The sequence below is a fragment of the Helianthus annuus genome, chromosome 15 (genome assembly GCF_002127325.2).
Source record: "Helianthus annuus cultivar XRQ/B chromosome 15, HanXRQr2.0-SUNRISE, whole genome shotgun sequence".
Lineage (NCBI taxonomy): Eukaryota > Viridiplantae > Streptophyta > Magnoliopsida > Asterales > Asteraceae > Helianthus > Helianthus annuus.
In genome coordinates, this window is record NC_035447.2 from 174,197,704 (window position 1) to 174,216,507 (window position 18,804).

Genomic DNA, 18,804 nt, shown 5'->3' on the forward strand with positions numbered 1-18,804 from the left:
GTTGAATTAGCACAAGTACATCCACGCATGTACACATATTGTATGCCGAAACCTTCATAAGTTTCATTTACTAAAACGTTTTCTAACTAAAAAAGGAATAACAAAGCGACGTAAGGAAATACGAAATCGAAACATAAGGAGAAGGTGACGAGGATGAACAAGAAAACCGAGGCACATATTACTCTTCTTGTCATCTAATTTCTTTTATTACATCTTAACCCTATACACACAAAATCGACGACAGTGATATTATTGTCCATGAGTCTGAAAACAACTAGGATAAGAATCTTGAAGCTGACTCAAATGTTGGAAGTTGTAAGAGATAATATGAATAAACATAACCTCTAAATCTAGTAAAATCTTCTTGTCACATTACATTACAATGTCCCACACCAAGGCATGTTGCTTTCCATCATACCCACTACTAGTCTATAACCAACCATAAATGAAAAGGGCATTCTCGTAAATATCCACTACCTTATATAAAACATAAATCTAATACATCAGCCCCAAAAATAATTACCACCTTTTAGGACTTTCATACACACTCACTGCTTCTTGTTCTCTTTCTTTCTTTGTTTTTTTTTTTTTTTTTTTTTTTTTTTTTTCAGTTTTACCCTTTGTTTTTTGTTTTGTTTTCTTTTGTGCCTTAAAAGGACAAAGCAAGACAAGAGTGGACATCAAGATAATTGTACTCCAGCAGGCAAAACATATCACACCAAGATTACCCACAACAATCCCATATGCCTTTTTACAGTTGAGTTGAGTGTCCTTTTTTGTCTGTCAATTTACCTATCTCTCTTTCAAAATAAAGCTGAGTATGCACTATGCCACTTTACTTCTTTTTCTTTTTTGCCCTGCGTACAAACATCACCAAATGAGAAACATAATTACTTCCAACATGTTTCACAAAGGACTGAAAACAAGATGTTCCAATTTTGTTATTTTTTTTATAAATGTCATATATATATATATATATGAATTTTGGTTAAAATTGTTTCTTCTGCCGTCGATTCAATGAAACATTTTGGTTGTAATTACTTATTAGTATAAACGAAGCCAAATTGATATTTGGGTAACGTTAACGTTAAGAAGTGCATATTTTCAACAAGGAAAGAAAAGGATGGGTTTTTTTGTGTGATACATAGCCGAATTTACCTAAATACCCTCTGGCTTCAACAAATTTGATCTTGGTCCAACAAGAGAACATAAGAAACTCAAGGTCAAAAGAGGATCATTGTTGTGCTCAAGCCGAAAAGTCCAATGGGGAGGATGACACCAAACTAATATATTCTAAACCCTCCTTATTCCCCACACCGAAATCGACCACACACGCACCCATATAAGGACTTTTTCAGATTTATGTTATTGAAATTACAGAAATGCCCTGGGAGACGGAAGACGGTCACCAACTCATATAGTGATATCAACCATTCTTCCCCACCACCATTGAAACTTTTAGAAATTATTCTGATTCAATGACAGAAGTGTCCCTTGTTAACATATGAATGTGTCGGTTAGAGGAGAACGCCGCGGGGGGGGGGGGGGGGGAGAGTTTTTATATTGCACTAGAGGCATTAACATTTAACGCTTGGGACATGCATAGAAAAAGACATAAATGGCCTACATGAAAAGAGGGCCCCAGCCTTAAAGTTTACTTTCAACAAGTGTGATCATATCTAATGCATTTTAGAGAAATAAATGATCTCTTCAGGTGATAAGGGTGTAAGGGGTGCTCACCTAAGAGGTGAGTCCCCTCTCTTACGCCCAACCAATCCTCGTGTGCCACGTCAACTCCCCTCTTAAACTCCCCTAACACCCTAAATTGATGGCGGCACTCCCCTCTTATGTGAATTGGTTTTTTTTTTTTTTTTAAAAAAAAAAAGGAAACTTTTGATTGGTCCCCTCTCCCTCTCTCCTCCCTCTCTCCTCCCCCTCTCTTCGGCAGCTCCCCACCGGTTTGTTGCCTCTCTCTACCTCACCGCTATGTTGGCGGCACCATCACTAATCGGCAAGAGGGGTACCCGAATGGTTTTCGGTGGGTACCTCGCCCACCCTAAAGAGTCAAGATTTCTTTCTTTTTTTTAACAGTCAACAAGTTATATTACTACACTGATACCTTAAAGCCACATGGGAAATCAAAGTTAGAAAGGGCAAATTGGTAATTTAACTGTAAGCATTTTGGAAACCGGCTCAATGTACCTTAACGTTTGTGGAGAAATAGTTGTTCAGGAGGGTTGCTTGAAAGCAACAGTTGGAGCTATCCTGCAACTCCTCCTCTGATGCTCCAACACAAGCTCACCCGCAAACCAATCAAGTTTCTCGAAATTGGTCTGCTCTCCTATCTGCTTGCCCTCAAAGAGCACCGACTCTACGTTCTTCTGTGTCAACATTTCATCAGCTATACCCGTCAGCAACTTTATGTTTTCGGGGCTACAGTCAGAGTCAATGTTCACCCCACAACGCTTCATACTGGATCCATTTGCCTACAAAAATTAGACATTTAGACACACTAACTTTTACCTATTTACTTATGCAATAGTCTAGTTTTTGTAAGCCTATATAATTCATTAATTGTTTATTAGTAATTCTAATACGCGGACAAAAAAGAGCGGGTTTTAACATCTTATGATTTGATATTATAACTAGTAACTGTCAACACCATGAATCACTTGGCCAAAAAAAAGTACTGCTAATGAAAAATCAGACATTAATCCAAAGCTTCATATACCGCCGTTAGCTAGAAAATAAACAAGCCTAAACTTTTCATTATATACTACATAATAAAAAGAGTAAATTGTCAAAATCGTCCCTGAGGTTTAGGTGTGTTTGTCAGTTTCATCCAAAACAACTTTTTTGTACCATATTGCCCTCACTTTTGTGATTTTTTGCCATTTTCATCCAAACGTCTTAACTTTTTTTGCCAAAACCGTCCCTGAGATTTCGGATTTTTTGTCATTTTTATCCAAATATTTGACAGAAAGTATAGAGTAAACTAGACATTTGGATGAAAATGACAAAAAATCCCAAAAGTGAAGGGCAATATTGTACAAAAAAGTTGTTTTGGATGAAACTGGCAAACACGCACAAACCTCAGGGACGATTTTGGCAATTTACTATAATAAAAATAATTAAATAATATATTATATTAAAAATTATTATTTTAAAATTTATAAACATAACTATATATGTAGAATTGTAGATATATAATTAATTAATAATAAAAAAAAGCCGAGTCAGAGCTTTTAAAATTTCTCACTCGCGCAGATCGAGCTTTGGATATAGAGCTCGGCTGTCTCGACTCATTTACATCGAATGTAAAAGAAGTATGAAAATCAAATGTAGTGCGTATGCAAATATTATTGGGGTTGCCTATCTGTCTCAAGAAAGCTACACACACACAAAATGTTGTAAAAACACACCAATTGGGTCTGTAATAGCTGGAGGACCTCGAATGATACAAAAAACCTATCTCTGTAAGAATGGTCACCCACCAATTATCTAATATTCAATTGCATAAGCCTAAAAAACAACACCACGGCATGTAAACTACAAAACAAACAACAATCATTTCTTCAAGGACCATTTCCATAACTCCCTTCCCAAGTAATTTATAACTTTTTTCCAACATTATTTCATGTTTTGTACCCAAAAAACAAACAATTACGCGTCTCGCACTCGCATCAACTGACCGAATTTACAAATTAAAATTCTGATTTGTCAGTAACGCCATGGGACCGGACGACGCAGTATGGGGCATACATACATGGGAATAACTATGAGAATGTACCATGCAAGTGTGTGATATATCATCATCATCATCATACTCAGTAAATCCCACCAATAGCAAAGCAAAGGTAGGGTCTGAGAAGGGTAAGATGTAGACAACCTTACCTCTACCCCGTAGGAATAGAGAGGCTGCTTCTAGTAAGACCCCCGGCTTGATAAGTGTGTGATATATGTGATTGTTTATTTGTTTAAAAGGTCATACGAAACCATCTTTAAACCAACAATTATTTTAACAAATGAAAGGCCTTTCAATATAATTATTACAATAATATTTTTTAACTTTCAACAACCAAGACCATCCCCAATGCTACCGGATTGAAGAGTGGCCCCCACCAGTGGCGAAGCTTGAGATTTCTGATCGGGGCGGAAGTCACCGGACCTAAAAATTCTATAAAACCGGGGGGTTCGAAAACGTATATACCAAAAAATTTATATACGAAAACTACATACTCTCCGCTACTGAGCGAAAAGTTCGGGGGTCGGTCGCCCCCTAAAAGCTTCCCCCATGGCCCCCACGTTAGCATGACCGGCTCTCTCCTCTCATAAAACCCCAAGAGCTAAAAGTGCACAAATCAGGTTCAAACCCTAAACTAGTTCAGGTTGGTCAACGAAAAGTCAAAACCGGGTTAAGTTGAGTTTTGTCGGTGCATTGACCGGTTTTGGCCAGTCTGTCAATTCGACGAGTGGCTCCACGTAGGCAACGGGCGTGCCCAGAGGAGAAAAAATGTCTGTTCAATTTAACTTGGAAAAAGAACAAGAACAGTTGATCCAAACTCTAAAACTAATACATGAATGAGTTGAGTAAAAAAATGTAACAAGAACACAATGTATGAATCAATGAAAAAGCTATATGGATGGATGGACCACATACATTAACATACCTGAATACGGACGTAATTAGTGGTACGGCATTGCCCAAAAGCCAGTGAGACGGCATGGTCCACCATGTCGGCGGAGCTGTCACCGGAAATTCTAGCCATGGGGAGAGCCCACTCCTTCCCCTTCCACCCTTTCACCTTGTTATACTCATCCAAAACCCCACCGCTACCCAACGATACCACCAGCAGGTCCTCCACCCCTCTAACAAACGGAAACTCATGCTTGTTATGCAGCACGTGCGTTATTGCAGCCGCCGTAGGGTTACTCATCGCCAAACCACCATCAACCGCCACACATTTTGTCTTTCCGTCAACCGATTTCATCGACACTGGCTCGAACAACCCTGGTAGTGCTGACGTGGCACGGCACACCTCCCACAGCCGAAAGTCAAAGCTCTCGCTTTCTAAAGCATCGGCTCGCGAGAACAGAAACGGAGCCGAGCTGGATAAGTCGTAACACGGGATTAACACCGGCTTCAACGTGTTTCTCAAAGTCAAACTCTTTCCGTTTCCGTTAACCGTGAATGCTTCCTTCATTACCGTTTCAAAGCCCAAAGTGTTTTCTTTAACGCCGTTACCGTTTCCGGTTCGGAGAATTCTTTTCAACAAACCGGAACCGGATTTCTGGCGGTAAAAACGGTTACCGTTCTCTACAAGAAACTTCCACGTGTCCTCCGCTTTGAAAATCGGACGGTTATCGTTCCGGCTTCCAAACAGCATCGCCGTGAAAACGCCTCCGACGCCGGTGCCGGCGGCGACGTCGAAATAATCGGCGATTCTGGCGTCCGGATTGCCGGATTTCACTTTCAACGCGTTTTCGAGATACGCTAACGCTTTTCCGGCGAGAATGCTCCGCATTCCGCCGCCGTCGATCGAGAGAATGCAGATTTTACCTCTCTGATTCTTCATTGATTGAACACCGGTATCAACAGGTTTCCAGAGCTTAGGATCGTCGTAACCGAATAAAAAATTTGATTCGAGAATAGAAAAGATCTCGTAACTGAGCTTATCGGTGTCGATGCTTGGCTCCTGCAACAGCTCCAGATGATTCGAGGCCATAATTTCTAGTAGTATTATGAACACCAACTTGCAGTTAAAATGCAGTCACTAATATCTGCATTAAATTTCTGAAGCACTCAAATAATGCGTGAATTCTTACCAAACCAGGGAAAACACAGAGAACAATAAACAACAATTTCACCTCGTGTCTCCCGCCAAAATAAGAAGTGGCAAAACCATTTACTGGTGAAAGTTGAAAATAAAAAGGCCTGATATTAATAATAATAATAATAATTGATTTGAAATTGGGAATGATGAAGAGGAGCAAGGAGTGAAAAGTGAAGAAGAAAATGAGAGAATGGAGGACATGACCAAAGGACTGGAGAGTGGAGAGCATGTCTGTTATTTAACCCATATTTATATAAGATGGTGTTCATAGCCGAAAGACAAACTAGTACACGTACTAATTGGCTTTTGTGTCAGTGACGGAGTGTTATGTGTCTTATATTCAAGGTTTGATGCAAAACTACCATCAAGGCGGGGGTCTCACTGGAAGCAGTCTCTCTATTCCTACGAAGTATATGTAAGGCTATCTATATACCTTAGCTTTGCTATTGGTGTGATTTACTGAATAATGATGATGATTATTTATATATAAAATTAATATTAGTATTACACGCTTTGACTGCAAATAAGCAATAAACTTTTTTTTTGTCTGTGGATAATAATAATAATACAGCTAAATGGACGATATAATATAAATAGTAATTTGATTTTGACGGATATATAAAAAAACAAGAACGTGAATATTGACTGTAAATAAGCAATAAATGTTATATAACTCTTTATTTTGTCAATGGATAATAATAATACAGCTAAATAGACAATATATAATAATAGTAATTTGATTTTGACGGATATATAAAAACAAGAACGTTAATATAATATTAAATGCTTTATGTATAAAAACAAGAACGTTAATATAATATTAAATGCTTTATTGTCTGTTTTTATGCTTTTTGTGTTTTTCATATGTAGCTTGCTATACTAAGGCTAGACGGTATGGAACCGTCCTTAGCCCGTCCTCCATCCGTCGCCGATCCAACCTCCATGCCGCCCCTCTCCGTCTTCATCCCGTCCCATCTTCATCGTCGATATACCGACGTCCCAGGACGATCCAAATGGTGGACCCCCTTTTGTTTGTTTGTTTGTTTGTTTGTGAATGGGATTTGTACATTAGGCTTTAATACTTGTACATAGTTTTGTGGGGTAGGATCATCTAGGAGACTAGGACCATCCTCTCATACCCTCTAGTTTAGTGGGATGGATCATCCTTGGGAGGACTATGACGTGGCGCCTACGTGGCGGATCATCCTCCCTTGGAGGACCATCACCATACCCTCTAGCCTAATATATTTCTATACCAATAAATGAAAATAATTTTTTTACACATATCACTTTCTGGTGATTTCTCACCTTATTTTCTTATTAATCTCTTATATTAAATAATAATTATATTAAATAATAATAATAATAATTTTAAGTAAAATATTAGATAAGAATAAACGTTTGTTTTTATTACAATCATATTTATATATACTATCAATTCATAACATAACCGAACAATAGTGTTTTAACGGTAACGGCCGTTAGCAAGTTAAAACCAAAACCCTACCTGAACTGCCGCACACCCACTCTTCCCCCTTCCCCAGTTGACCGATCACCGGAGCTACTTCCGGCGACCATTCCGCTTCCGGCGGGGAACAGTAAACAACGCCGTTAGAAAACGTCGTTGCCAAAAGAGAAACCACGTGTGACCCTAATACAGTTCCACCGCATCCCTCGACGTCCTCCCCTTCCTCCCTCTTCTCTTCGTTGAGAAACGTCGCTCTATTCAACATTCAACAGCGAAATCTCCATAGGAATCCACGTTTGATGCATGTCGTCTAAAAATTTAGGGCTCTGACAGGTATGTTTTGGGCAACTCTTCAGTTTTGCTTCTAAAATTAGGGCTCCGATGTTAATTACTTTGGGTAAATCTTTACAATTTGAGGTATGGTGTATTCTGTATTTGCATTTGTATTTTTAGATTACATGTATCAGTTGGATCTCACTTGGGTTGATTGTAGCTCCTTCAGTTATGTTTGCTTTTCATCTAACATTCACCATGGCAACGGATAGGAGGTACCAAGGGTTTTTGCCACACTATTTTAACTTAGATTTATTAAAATACCCATCATTTTATCAATCTGGTGTAGACAGAAGGTTTGATATTCTCATTTGATGACTGATAGCTACATTAAAGATGAATTAAATTACAAATAAAACTAGACATGGCATAAAATGTGCATATAAGATATGTACCCTGTGCATTAATATGTTGATTATAAGAAGTGCATTTTAGTTTTGTGGGTGCAATACCACATATATAAATACACAATGTTGCTATAAGTTCATGTTGTATAAGAAACAGTTAAAAAAAGGGTGCAAAATACTTCTTTTTCTTATTGCCATATACCTCTCTTATTGCCATATACCTTTGTTTGTTTGTGCTTAAAGTGGAAATGATGTGTTGAATGGGTCATATCAGGTTAATGGTCGAGCATGCTCGCAGGAGTTAAGTCAAATGAATATGGTGATTACGCCATCTGAGATGGCGGAACTGGGCGACATCCTGGCATCAGGCTGATGTGGCAAGACAGATGGCAATTGAGGTGGAAAGCATGGCTGGTTCTGCTATCTGAGAAGATAGATTCGAGTGACGTGGCTCATGGCTTCACACGTATACCTTATTCGTTGACATGGGATGAACACGTTGGATCTGATATCTGAGAGAGTAGAACCGAGCCGTCTGCAAATTGAAGGTGCACAGTGCTGTGTGGACGTGGCTAGGAGAGCTTCAATGGTTTGAGATGGCTAGAACCCGCTTAACTTTTTTTTAATATATTTGTTATACAAATAAGAATAAGTTGACACTCTCTATATCTCTATTTGCTAGACATTGGCCTCAACCATATCTAACTACTATATCTGTTGATGCATTGAGAATAACCTCTATTTATATCAATGTTTTAAACCTTGGATTTGAATTACACCGTTTTCAGCCATATCAATTGTGAGGTGACTACTCAAAACTTGTACCATGTATAGGGTTAATCTTGACGGTATTTTACTGGGTACAAGAAATGGAGCTTCATATTTGGATGAACGGGTCAAACAGGAGTTCGGGTTAAATTAATCATGTTTATTTTTATATTTGAATAGGTGTCAAGGTAGTGGGTAATATCAACGATTGTGTTTACTAAATTGTACGATAGCGGCTACTAAATTGTAGATGTTGCGATAATACATTTAGATGCATATTGAAACAGGGAAATATCAAAGCAAATCAAGGTTGCAACGCCTAATATCAAAGTAATCCGGGCTGCAAAGTCTGGTAATGGTCAAAAAGGTTTCCTCGACCTGAGATTGCGTATCCAATGTGTCCTCCAAGTGTGACATCATTTGTTACTTTGAGTGTGTGCAGGTGAATCATACAGGCAAGGTTTATCGGTACTAGAACAATGCGAACTGAATCAGCATGATAGGAATTCCAAAGGATTGGTTCTTCTTTCAATTTTAATGATATGAGATTTGAGGTATGTACCGGGATTTCGGCATATGCATATAGGTTATATTTACAAACCCTTGGTTTTCATGTTCCTTTATCAACTGTTGTTTAAACAAAATTGATTTTAGTTTTTGTTCATATAGCTTTAATATAAAAAATCCAATATTTGCTTGATATGGTTTTGACTCTCTTATGGAGTATCATATAATAAAGGATTTTGAGTTTTTGGATATAAAATTGGATTTTTAGATTTTTTTCCATACTAAACACGTAGATTTTCAGCAGCAATACACTTTATTCACAATAATCATGTTTTCCTTTGTCTTAATCCAATTAAATTTACACAGGTATTATCATGTATGTATGTGTTGCTTAATATATACATCTATTTGTTGACGTAGGTGCATTAATCCAAAAGATGAGTATCATCCTATCTATCTTTAATATTCAAGGTAACCAGCCAACTAGCCAAGTGACAAGGACTTCCAAGTCAAGCCGAATCCCCATCTCAAGTAGCAGGTTCCTTTAACCAGCCACATCTTCAGCCAATCTCAGCGAGTCGTACAAACCCCACCCCGCAACGCGGGGGTTTAAACACTAGTTAAATAATAATTCTAAACAGAAAATTAGATAAGAATATAAACGTTTGTTTTTATTATGATCATATTAAATAATAATAATTTTAAACAAAAAAAAAGATAAGAATTTATGGTAAATTAGGAATCGAACGTTCCGTTTGATACATACTTAATAATTGTATTATTATTATTATTATTATTATTATTATTATTATTTCACTAAAATTAAATAATTATTCTAGGTCCGGCATATGCTTCTATCAAAGTGTAAGTGTTTTTAGATGCATCACTATAATGGTATGCGTACTGTTATTATTGGATTAAACCCATCATTTATCGCACATTGCCTTTAACATGTGGAAAGAACACAATTTTTAAATATAACAATGTTATACTCCATTCAAATAGAATTTAGTTCTCGATTTTACGGTAGAATTCATAAAAATGATGAAATATATAAAAACGTGGGGATCGATCTCCACCTTTTTGTTTCGTAAACTCTCTTGAATACAAATTTAAGACGAGTGTTTTATGAATGAAATAAACAAATAAGCATATGGGTGCATAAAACTAACTAAAATATCGTATAACTTGAATGTATCATAAAAACATGATTCAACCCCATGTAATACATGTGTTTTTTATACCTAATAATAAATAAAAAAACAAAGTAAAATGTTATAATAAGTAAGTAGTACAGCAAAGTTCATTTTTAAAAGATAAATTTTGACGATTATATGTGCTAACATATGACATTATATTTTATTCAACACGTGCAATATACGAGTTTTTTTTAAATATATTTTTTTATTATTTATTATATAAAATTACATTTATACAGCTCGTGTAATACACGAGATTCTAACCTAGTTTTACCTATAAAACAGAATAATAAAAACCTTGTATGATTTAGAAAAAAATTAATGAGAATTAGTGGGAGTGTATCAAAATGAACCCTGTGATAAGGTCAATAGGGAGTGGGCTCATTGAGTAATGGTACAAAAAAAAGGCTTCATAGGGATAGTGGATATAATAATAGAACTATCGAGATTCATTATAGAATCCAAGAGAAACTAGAAGGGAGAAAGAAGGCTAAGGAAGAAGGGAGCAAAAGGACTCAAACAAAGACATGGAATGAAGTGGGCTAGCCCCGCATTGATAGATTTGTACAACGACATTATTGTTTTCTCGACATCTTTCAAAGATGTTTTGACGATTAGAAGTTTTTTTTTTTTTTTTTTTTTGTTCAAACAAGCGAATTCTATATAAGGAATAGAATTTTGTCATACGTCTTGTAGTACGAAATAAAATCCTTTCGCGTGATCCTGTTTGGTTTATTAAAGCGAGAATAAAGCAATAATAATAATAACATACATTTATTTGAGCATGGATCAAAAGACCCAGACCAGAAACCGAACCATTAAAACCAATCCCATATGTGATTTCACCCGAATGAAGATTTGTAACAGAATAACCGAATTCAATACACAAACCAATACCTTATATATTTTCATTACATTTTTAACATCATGGAGTTTGTGATCTCCAAAAACAAATGAACAGTAATCGTACAATAACGAGAAATCAACAGAGAGGACGATACACATGCAAAATGGAGAAGAAAAAACCCGACATGCAGACAAAACAGATTCTGGAAGCGGAGTTTAATACCTTACAGTAGTCACGTGCTTCAGTAGCATCCCGACAACATCACCTGAAATTCTTTCGGCCTCAGTCTTTAGGTGTTGAATCTTTGCATCGGTTTCTTTCTCAAGACGCTTCACGTTAGCACCTGAGTCTCCACTTGTCTGTGTGTGATCAGACAAAAAAAATGTAAAAAGTCACAAAATAATGACCAAAATATATATTTTAGTAAGTTGCCATGTTAGTCCCTGAGGTTTGGTCCGAATTGCCATTTTAGTCCAAATAGTTTTTTTTTCTCCTCTGGGTCCCTGACTTTTCCATTTTCTTGCCATTTTGATCACATTGCCTAACTCAGTCTGAAAATCTGGTTATAACCAGGGGTATTTTTGACATAACTATTGTGTGGTGAGAACCAGGGGTAGTTTACAACATAATTTATAAACCTCATAATAATTTAATGTCAAAAATACCCCTGATTATAACCTGGTTTTTAGACTAAGTTAGGCAATGTGATCAAAATGGCAAGAAAAAGGAAAAGTCAGGGACCCAGAGGAGAAAAAAAAAACTATTTGGACTGAAATGGCAATTTGGACAAAAACTCAGGGACTAAAATGGCAATTTACTCTATATATTTTCTAGAGGTGACTTCGACCCGATTACTTACGAATGGTAGATTCCAGTTATGTCTAAACTTTTAAATCTGTTGATCGTAGTTTTAAAGCATAAAACCGCGTAAATTACTTATCTAAAGATGGGTAATTACTAAAGAAGTGTAGAATCTATAAACTTTAGACAAAAAAGTGTTTCAGGTCAACCAGAGTCCAAATTATAAGTTTGACCCGCTACCCAACCCACTTTGGAAACCAAGATCAATAACAGTTCTATCAGTACTGTAGCATATCGAATGACTATTTACACTTCATATTAGCAAGTGAAAGTGATCTCTCAAAGTTTTAAAACGAACTAGACTTCATATCTCTTTAGATGTCTATAATAAACAACACTTTGGTTGGTATAAACAACACCTTTGCCCTCTAGAATTTTTTAGTGTGAATAAATTACAAAAATCGTCATTTATGTATGTCACTTATTGCAAACTGTGTCCTTTGTCTTCAATAATTACAGAAAACGTACTCGATGTTTGCAAACCCTTGCAAGTTATGTCCTTTAGCCCTAACTCAGTTAATTTTTGTGGTTAAATTTGACCAAATGGACCCCACATGAGGGTATTTTGTGGTTAAGTCTGACCAAATGGACCACATATGAGAGTAAAATGACCAAAATACCCTCATGTGAGGTCTATTTGGTCAGATTTAACCACAAAAAATTAACTGAATTAGGGCTAAAGGACATAACTTGCAAGGGTTTGCAAACATCGATTACGTTTTCTGTAATTATTGAAGACAATGGACACAGTTTGCAATAAGTGACATACATAAAGGACGATTTTTTTAATTTACTCTTTTTAAGTATATACATTTTCGACCTCCCGGTTTTATACAAAAAAAATAGGTATATACTTTTAGGTCCGGTGACTTCCGACCCCCCGGTGGAAATTTTCAAGCTTCGCCACTGTTCTAGCATGTGACCAGAAAAACGCCTCAAGGCCTTGAGGCGGCAATTCATGCATATGTAGGTAAAAACTGGTCAAATATAGAGGCTGGTATGTAAATATGATCTAAAGGATGAAGAGATTATGAATGGTTTATTTGATTAAAAGGCTGATATGTAAAAGAGATGAGAGAGTGCAACTTTTTGGTTGTGTATAAAGCTTATTTTGCTGTACAAAGACCAAGGCCTAGCACCTCGACTTTCAAGACCTAAACGCCTCGGAACGCTTTGTGCTTTTTAAAACGAAGCATGATATCATTAAAAAAAAACTGCTCGCTCCGAAGATCATGCCATTTTATATAATGCATGTCTTGCCATCTTGATTCAAATTGAGCGCATGCAAAAGATTATTTTATAAAGACATTCTTAAGTTAGTCTTCGTGTTTTGACTTACCTCAGTGAGCTTTCTTTGATATTCAGCTTCCATTTGAGCACGAAATTCGGCAACCTCCTTCTCGGCCTCTTCTTTCGCTTGTTTTAGCCGAGCTAATTTTGCTGGGAGACAAAAATAAATATCATCAATAATTGCATCTGTTTTTTACTTTTATACCTAATTTTACAAATGTGAAAGGTTAATGTAATCATATCATATAAGTACAGACCGTTTCGGGCAGCGTTAACAATTTGCTGAGCTTCTTGCTCTGCAGCTAACAATTGTTGAATTCCGTTCTGGCCCCTGCTAGAATCCATGTCTGCTAATACACCACACAGGCACACACCATAAGATTATAATATGCCAAGATAATAATAAAAAAGAAAAAAAATTAACAAGAAGAACGCCTAAAGGTAATTTAAGGGGCCATTTTGGAGAAAAGTAAGAATACTGAAAGTCGGAAACATTATATAATTTTGCAAAAGTGTGTGCGTGTAGAGGTGGGTTTGAATGGGAAGCATTCGATAATTGAAAACAAACCATCTTACCACCGTCCGATCAGTTTAATTATGGAGTAAAACAGACTTAACTGGCCTAGGACTCACTCGTTCACTGAAAGTGACAAAAAAAAGTGATATCTTCGGTTCCTAAGTATGGTTCGCAATTGAACCTCCATCTATGTATACGAAGACATGGTAACAAAATTAGAAAAAAAAAATCAAAGTAGACTCTATTATTCACCTTTAACATGAATCATCATGATATGCAATTACATAGTTTAATAAAACTGTTCGCCCACTCGGTTTTAAAAGCTGTGAAGCCCTCCGATGCGTTATGATCCCAAAAACCAATGCTTTTAAAGGAATACTAAAAAATTATTTATCGATAAAATTTTTACTTGATAATCTTTAAACACGAAAAGTCTAAAATATAAGATATTCTCATCATCTCTTGTCAGATTTGAAAAATTCCCGCCCATTTAATGTAGCGTGTGTTACGAAAAATGAAGATCAAACACGTTGATTCTACGAATACCCGTGTTGTTCTTCCCCAACCCCCAAATTGCAACCCAAAGGGCACAGAATTTGAAGTGAAAAATGAGTTAATAAAAAATTCAAGTCTGATTGTTTCAATTACTAAAGGGACATATAAATAAGAACATAAATTCGAAATGGGCCTAAAAAAGATAACGGGCCAAACACAAGCCCAAAAACAAAATGCCCAAAATACCTCAAAAACATAAAAATGCAAATAAGTAATAGAAATAAGCGTTTTTTGGCCCGGACGATGACCCAAGCGGTTTGCAGCAAGATGGAGCTCGTTCTCACGTTCGTTTCGCCTGGTCACACGCCCAAAACGGACCCCCGTAACCCAAGTTAGAGCCATTTTAGTGAAGCCCCTTTTGTTACGCGATCTTGGCATCCAAATACAAGATGGCCCGCTCCACCACACTTGGGCCCGCATCACCATTGCAATCGATGGTTCAAAATACCAGTCAAGTGCATAATGTACCATATCATGGAATCACATCGCATCAACTACAACAATGCGTTTCCATCAAGCGCATCTCACATTATGCACACTTGATCCATACAATTTTAAAAAAAGGATGTGACTCGAAATTTTCATAGTTTGTTTTTTATAATTAAATTGAGCAAATAAGAAAAATCATGATGCAACCTAATTAACGAGAAAGTTGCAACTCATAGACTCCTAATGAAATTAATTTGAAAATAACGACCAAAATCAGCAAACAAAGTTCAAACAACACAACACAACAATCAAATCCAACTGCAAAAACAAAGGATGATTATTGATTAATCGATCATATACTTGAGATTGACAGTAACATTCGAAACTTAAGATGAGGAGCAGAATGAGCAACAAATGTGATCTACGGAGCAGATTATTAAGATCAAACCTATATGTGCGGGAGGACGATCCAATCCAGGGACCAAGAAAAACGTACCTAAGAATCGGAGATCGGAGTGATGAGGCACACGACAAAAAATGGATATGATATGATGTTCGTCTTCTTATACAGACTAGAAGGTTTAACATTTGGGTTGGCTCCTTGTATTTAGAGCGTATTGCACATATGGCCCCTGTACTCTAAGGGAGCGTTTGGTTCGCGTAATAATGGAAAATTGGTTTTTAATAAACCAACCTTTGTCCCGTTGGTAAATAATGATCTTACCTACGTAATTGGTATACAATAATCCTACCTATCAACATGTTGGTACTCAATGAACTTCCGTTAATTTTTTTAACTGAAGTTAGTTTTTAAGTTTTATTGATTACACAAACAGTCCCTGTAGTTGTAATTTACTAGTTTTAACTATTTTAAAACTAGTAAATTACAGTCCCTTGAGGTTTTTTTGTTTTATAAAATAGTTAAAACTAGTAAATCACAACTACAGGGACTTTTTGTGTAATAAATAAAACTTAAAAATTAACTTCAGTTAAAAAAAATTAACGGAAGTTCATTGAGTGCCAACATGTTGATAAGTAGGATTATTGTATACCAATTACGTAGATAAGATTATTATTTACCAACGGGACACAGGTTGGTTTATTAAAAACCAATTTTCCCGTAATAATTTGCAATTGGAATTGGAATTTGTATAGCAATTTGTAACGCCCTGCTTTTTCATACTTTACATAATTAGAAAGTTCGCCTTGTAATGCTATTTTAGGAAATCTTGTATTATTGTAGTCGTCTTTTCGTTGTAAAATCCGAGACTTGGATCATAAATAAAATTCGTATTTCTTTAAATTCACCATCTACATATTCATACATGTTCATACGTTCGAATTTATTGTACATCGAATCCTTATTTGTAATTCATACTTATACTTATTCACGATGCATGTCCATGCTTGTCCTTATATTGTTGATACCTAAAAACCCCTAATAATATGCTTATTTATACAACAGTTAATCATCTAATATGTGACATATACTTGTCACTTACAAACATGTTACATACTTGTACATTACACTTTTTACCTAGTTAAATCATGTTTTATTTCATATTTCACCTTGTTACAAGTTAGGGGAAACATTGTTGCATATTATTACACAACTTAATTAACAAAATTACTCATTATAATGTTTTAAAAAATAAAAAAAATAAAGAAATATGGCAGCCCCAATTCAGCAAAATTCAGCCCCATATAGTTGGGTTTTGTGGGCTAGTTTCAAGGTGTAACCCCTTCTAAACACTTCCAAAGCCTAACCCATTGAAACCCTAATCCTTCCCCCTATAAATACCACTTATCAATGTTGTAGAAGGCGCTAGGCGCTAGTCGGGCGGTGAGGTACCGCCTACGGATTAATCGGGATTAACCGGGATTAATCGGGATTAATCGGAATGGAATTTTTATATGTATTTTTTCAAAATTATATATATATATATATATATACACCCAATAATATAAAAATAATACTTCAAAATTCACATAAATACTTCAAGTTTCAGATAGTATGGTTTGATTTTGACCGATTTTGACCAATTTTGACCGCCTAGGACCGCCTAGGACCGATTTTGACCGATTAATATAGTCCGATTAATCCGATTCTTGACCGCCTAGGACTGCCCAGGTACTGCCTAGGACCGACTTTGACCATGGCCGATTAATTGACCGACTAGCTCAAAATTAGGCAGTAAGTGACCGCCTAGCGCCTAGGCGCCGATTAATCGGCCGCCTAGGCCGATTTCTGCAACACTGCCACTTATAACCAGCCTCCCTACCACTTTTGCAACACTAAAAATTCTCAAAACATCCTCCAAACCGTAGCTGAAAGCAAAGGTTCGAGCAGATTGACACCCCTTCACGAAAATGAGCATAACTCACTCAATTCTTATCCGATTCACTTGATTCTTTTTCCTACTTGCTTGGATAATCATGGGGTTCGATTCCTAGACTTCTCCTTGGAGAAATCAGACCTGGAAATGCCCCGAAATAGTCCATAAACTTTCTGTTTGATTTTTATGTTCTTCAAAACTTGTTTAAACCTATGCAACTTGTGTCTAACACATCTCATGCCTATGTCCTAATGCTTACAACTTATCCCATGGTTGGTTAAGCTTAAAAACAAGGTTGAGACATTTGAAATCAGAGGATTAAACCTCATAAACTTGGTGTTTTGTCTAGGGTTTCAACCCACAAATCATGTCAAACATAGTCTTTGATACATGAGTGATTATGGAACAACTTGGGTTGTCCAAACATACATTCCTCACATGATTTGATGATTTCTATTAGTTAGTTTACTTTACATACATGTAAAGACCTTAGTTCATGACCCTCCTTGGTTGTTTTTACATCAAGTGTAGTGGTGAACATCAAAGGGGTACCTAAATGGAAGCCTTGTCTTCCTACCCCATCCATGACACCCATGACTCAACTTGAGGTACCTACATGAAGATGTAATCTTCTACCTCTTACTTGAATACTTGAACATTTGGACTTAATAATATGTGTATAATTTACGACCTACATACTATCTATGTACACTCGAATCTTTGATGTTGAAATCATATTCATTTGTCAAAGTAGTAGGCTATCATCTAAGGACCTAAACCTTGTTATGATTCTTATGGGTGTTCAACTCATAAAATCATTATAACCCATGAGGTTACCAAGTGTCATACAAGTGTTATGTGTGAAGATGAATATTTTGATATAATATTTTCATGTCACTTTCATTCCAAATCTCGACTCTAAACATGCTTGAACTTAAACCCTTACGCATTCAACCTTCCAACCTCGGCAACTTTGTCACATTGGATAATCGGAAAACATATGCAAACTTTGTGAGTATACTCGTATTCCCCTTTTACTTTTATCACTTTTGTGAGTATACTCGTATTCCGCTACTCAAACAAAGTTTGGTTTGAACATCAATTGTATTGGGTTATATGAATTATTTTAACTACTATACTTTATGTTTGATATGATGGATGGTTTGATATTATTAAGCGCACCTGCCGTATTTATGGACCTTATGAACAGGGTGTGCAAACCCTATCATGACAAGTTCGTCATTGTCTTCATCGACGACATTCTGATCTACTCCAAGAGTCAGAAGGAGCACGAGCAGCACTTACGTCTTATCTTGGAACTCCTTCGAAAGGAGCAATTGTACGCAAAGTTTTCTAAATGCGACTTCTGACTTCGTGAAGTCCACTTCTTAGGCCATGTGGTGAACAGGGATGGGATTCATGACAATCCATCCAAGATAGATTCGATCAGGAACAGACCTGCACCGCGTACACCGACAGAAATACGCAAATTCTTGGGTTTGGCGGGATATTA

General features: G+C 36.5%; 2 protein-coding genes and 1 long non-coding RNA gene across 7 annotated transcripts; 1 reads left to right on the forward strand and 2 right to left on the reverse strand.

Moving 5' to 3' along the window:
* Positions 1-234: 234 nt before the first annotated feature.
* LOC110913017 (patatin-like protein 7) lies at positions 235-6,182 on the reverse strand. Of its 2 annotated transcripts, XM_022157872.2 has the most exons (3): positions 4,671-6,168; positions 2,203-2,486; positions 235-857 (listed from the first exon to the last, which is right to left on the reverse strand). In XM_022157872.2, exons 1-2 carry the CDS (start codon positions 5,724-5,726, stop codon positions 2,229-2,231), a joined length of 1,314 nt encoding a protein of 437 aa, XP_022013564.1. In that variant the 5' UTR covers positions 5,727-6,168; the 3' UTR covers positions 235-857; positions 2,203-2,228. The 2 variants fall into 2 exon arrangements, with proteins under 2 accessions (XP_022013564.1, XP_022013567.1); XM_022157875.2 differs by lacking the exon at positions 235-857 and having other exon boundaries at positions 2,351-2,486; positions 4,661-6,182.
* A 1,127-nt stretch (positions 6,183-7,309) lies between these two features.
* LOC110910953 lies at positions 7,310-9,946 on the forward strand. 3 transcript variants are annotated; one of them, XR_004880385.1, is made up of 4 exons: positions 7,310-7,850; positions 8,257-9,102; positions 9,193-9,304; positions 9,678-9,945. It is a non-coding gene; the product is annotated as an uncharacterized LOC110910953 (long non-coding RNA). The 3 variants fall into 3 exon arrangements; XR_002576599.2 differs by having other exon boundaries at positions 8,257-9,304; positions 9,678-9,946; XR_004880384.1 differs by having other exon boundaries at positions 7,310-7,635; positions 8,257-9,304; positions 9,678-9,946.
* A 1,367-nt stretch (positions 9,947-11,313) lies between these two features.
* Positions 11,314-15,582, reverse strand: LOC110913016 (V-type proton ATPase subunit G 1). Of its 2 annotated transcripts, none has more exons than XM_022157871.2 (4): positions 15,452-15,582; positions 13,712-13,801; positions 13,504-13,604; positions 11,314-11,662 (listed from the first exon to the last, which is right to left on the reverse strand). In XM_022157871.2, exons 2-4 carry the CDS (start codon positions 13,797-13,799, stop codon positions 11,519-11,521), a joined length of 333 nt encoding a protein of 110 aa, XP_022013563.1. In that variant the 5' UTR covers positions 13,800-13,801; positions 15,452-15,582; the 3' UTR covers positions 11,314-11,518. The 2 variants fall into 2 exon arrangements, with proteins under 2 accessions (XP_022013563.1, XP_035839574.1); XM_035983681.1 differs by lacking the exon at positions 15,452-15,582 and adding an exon at positions 15,404-15,424.
* Between the last annotated feature and the right edge of the window lie 3,222 nt (positions 15,583-18,804).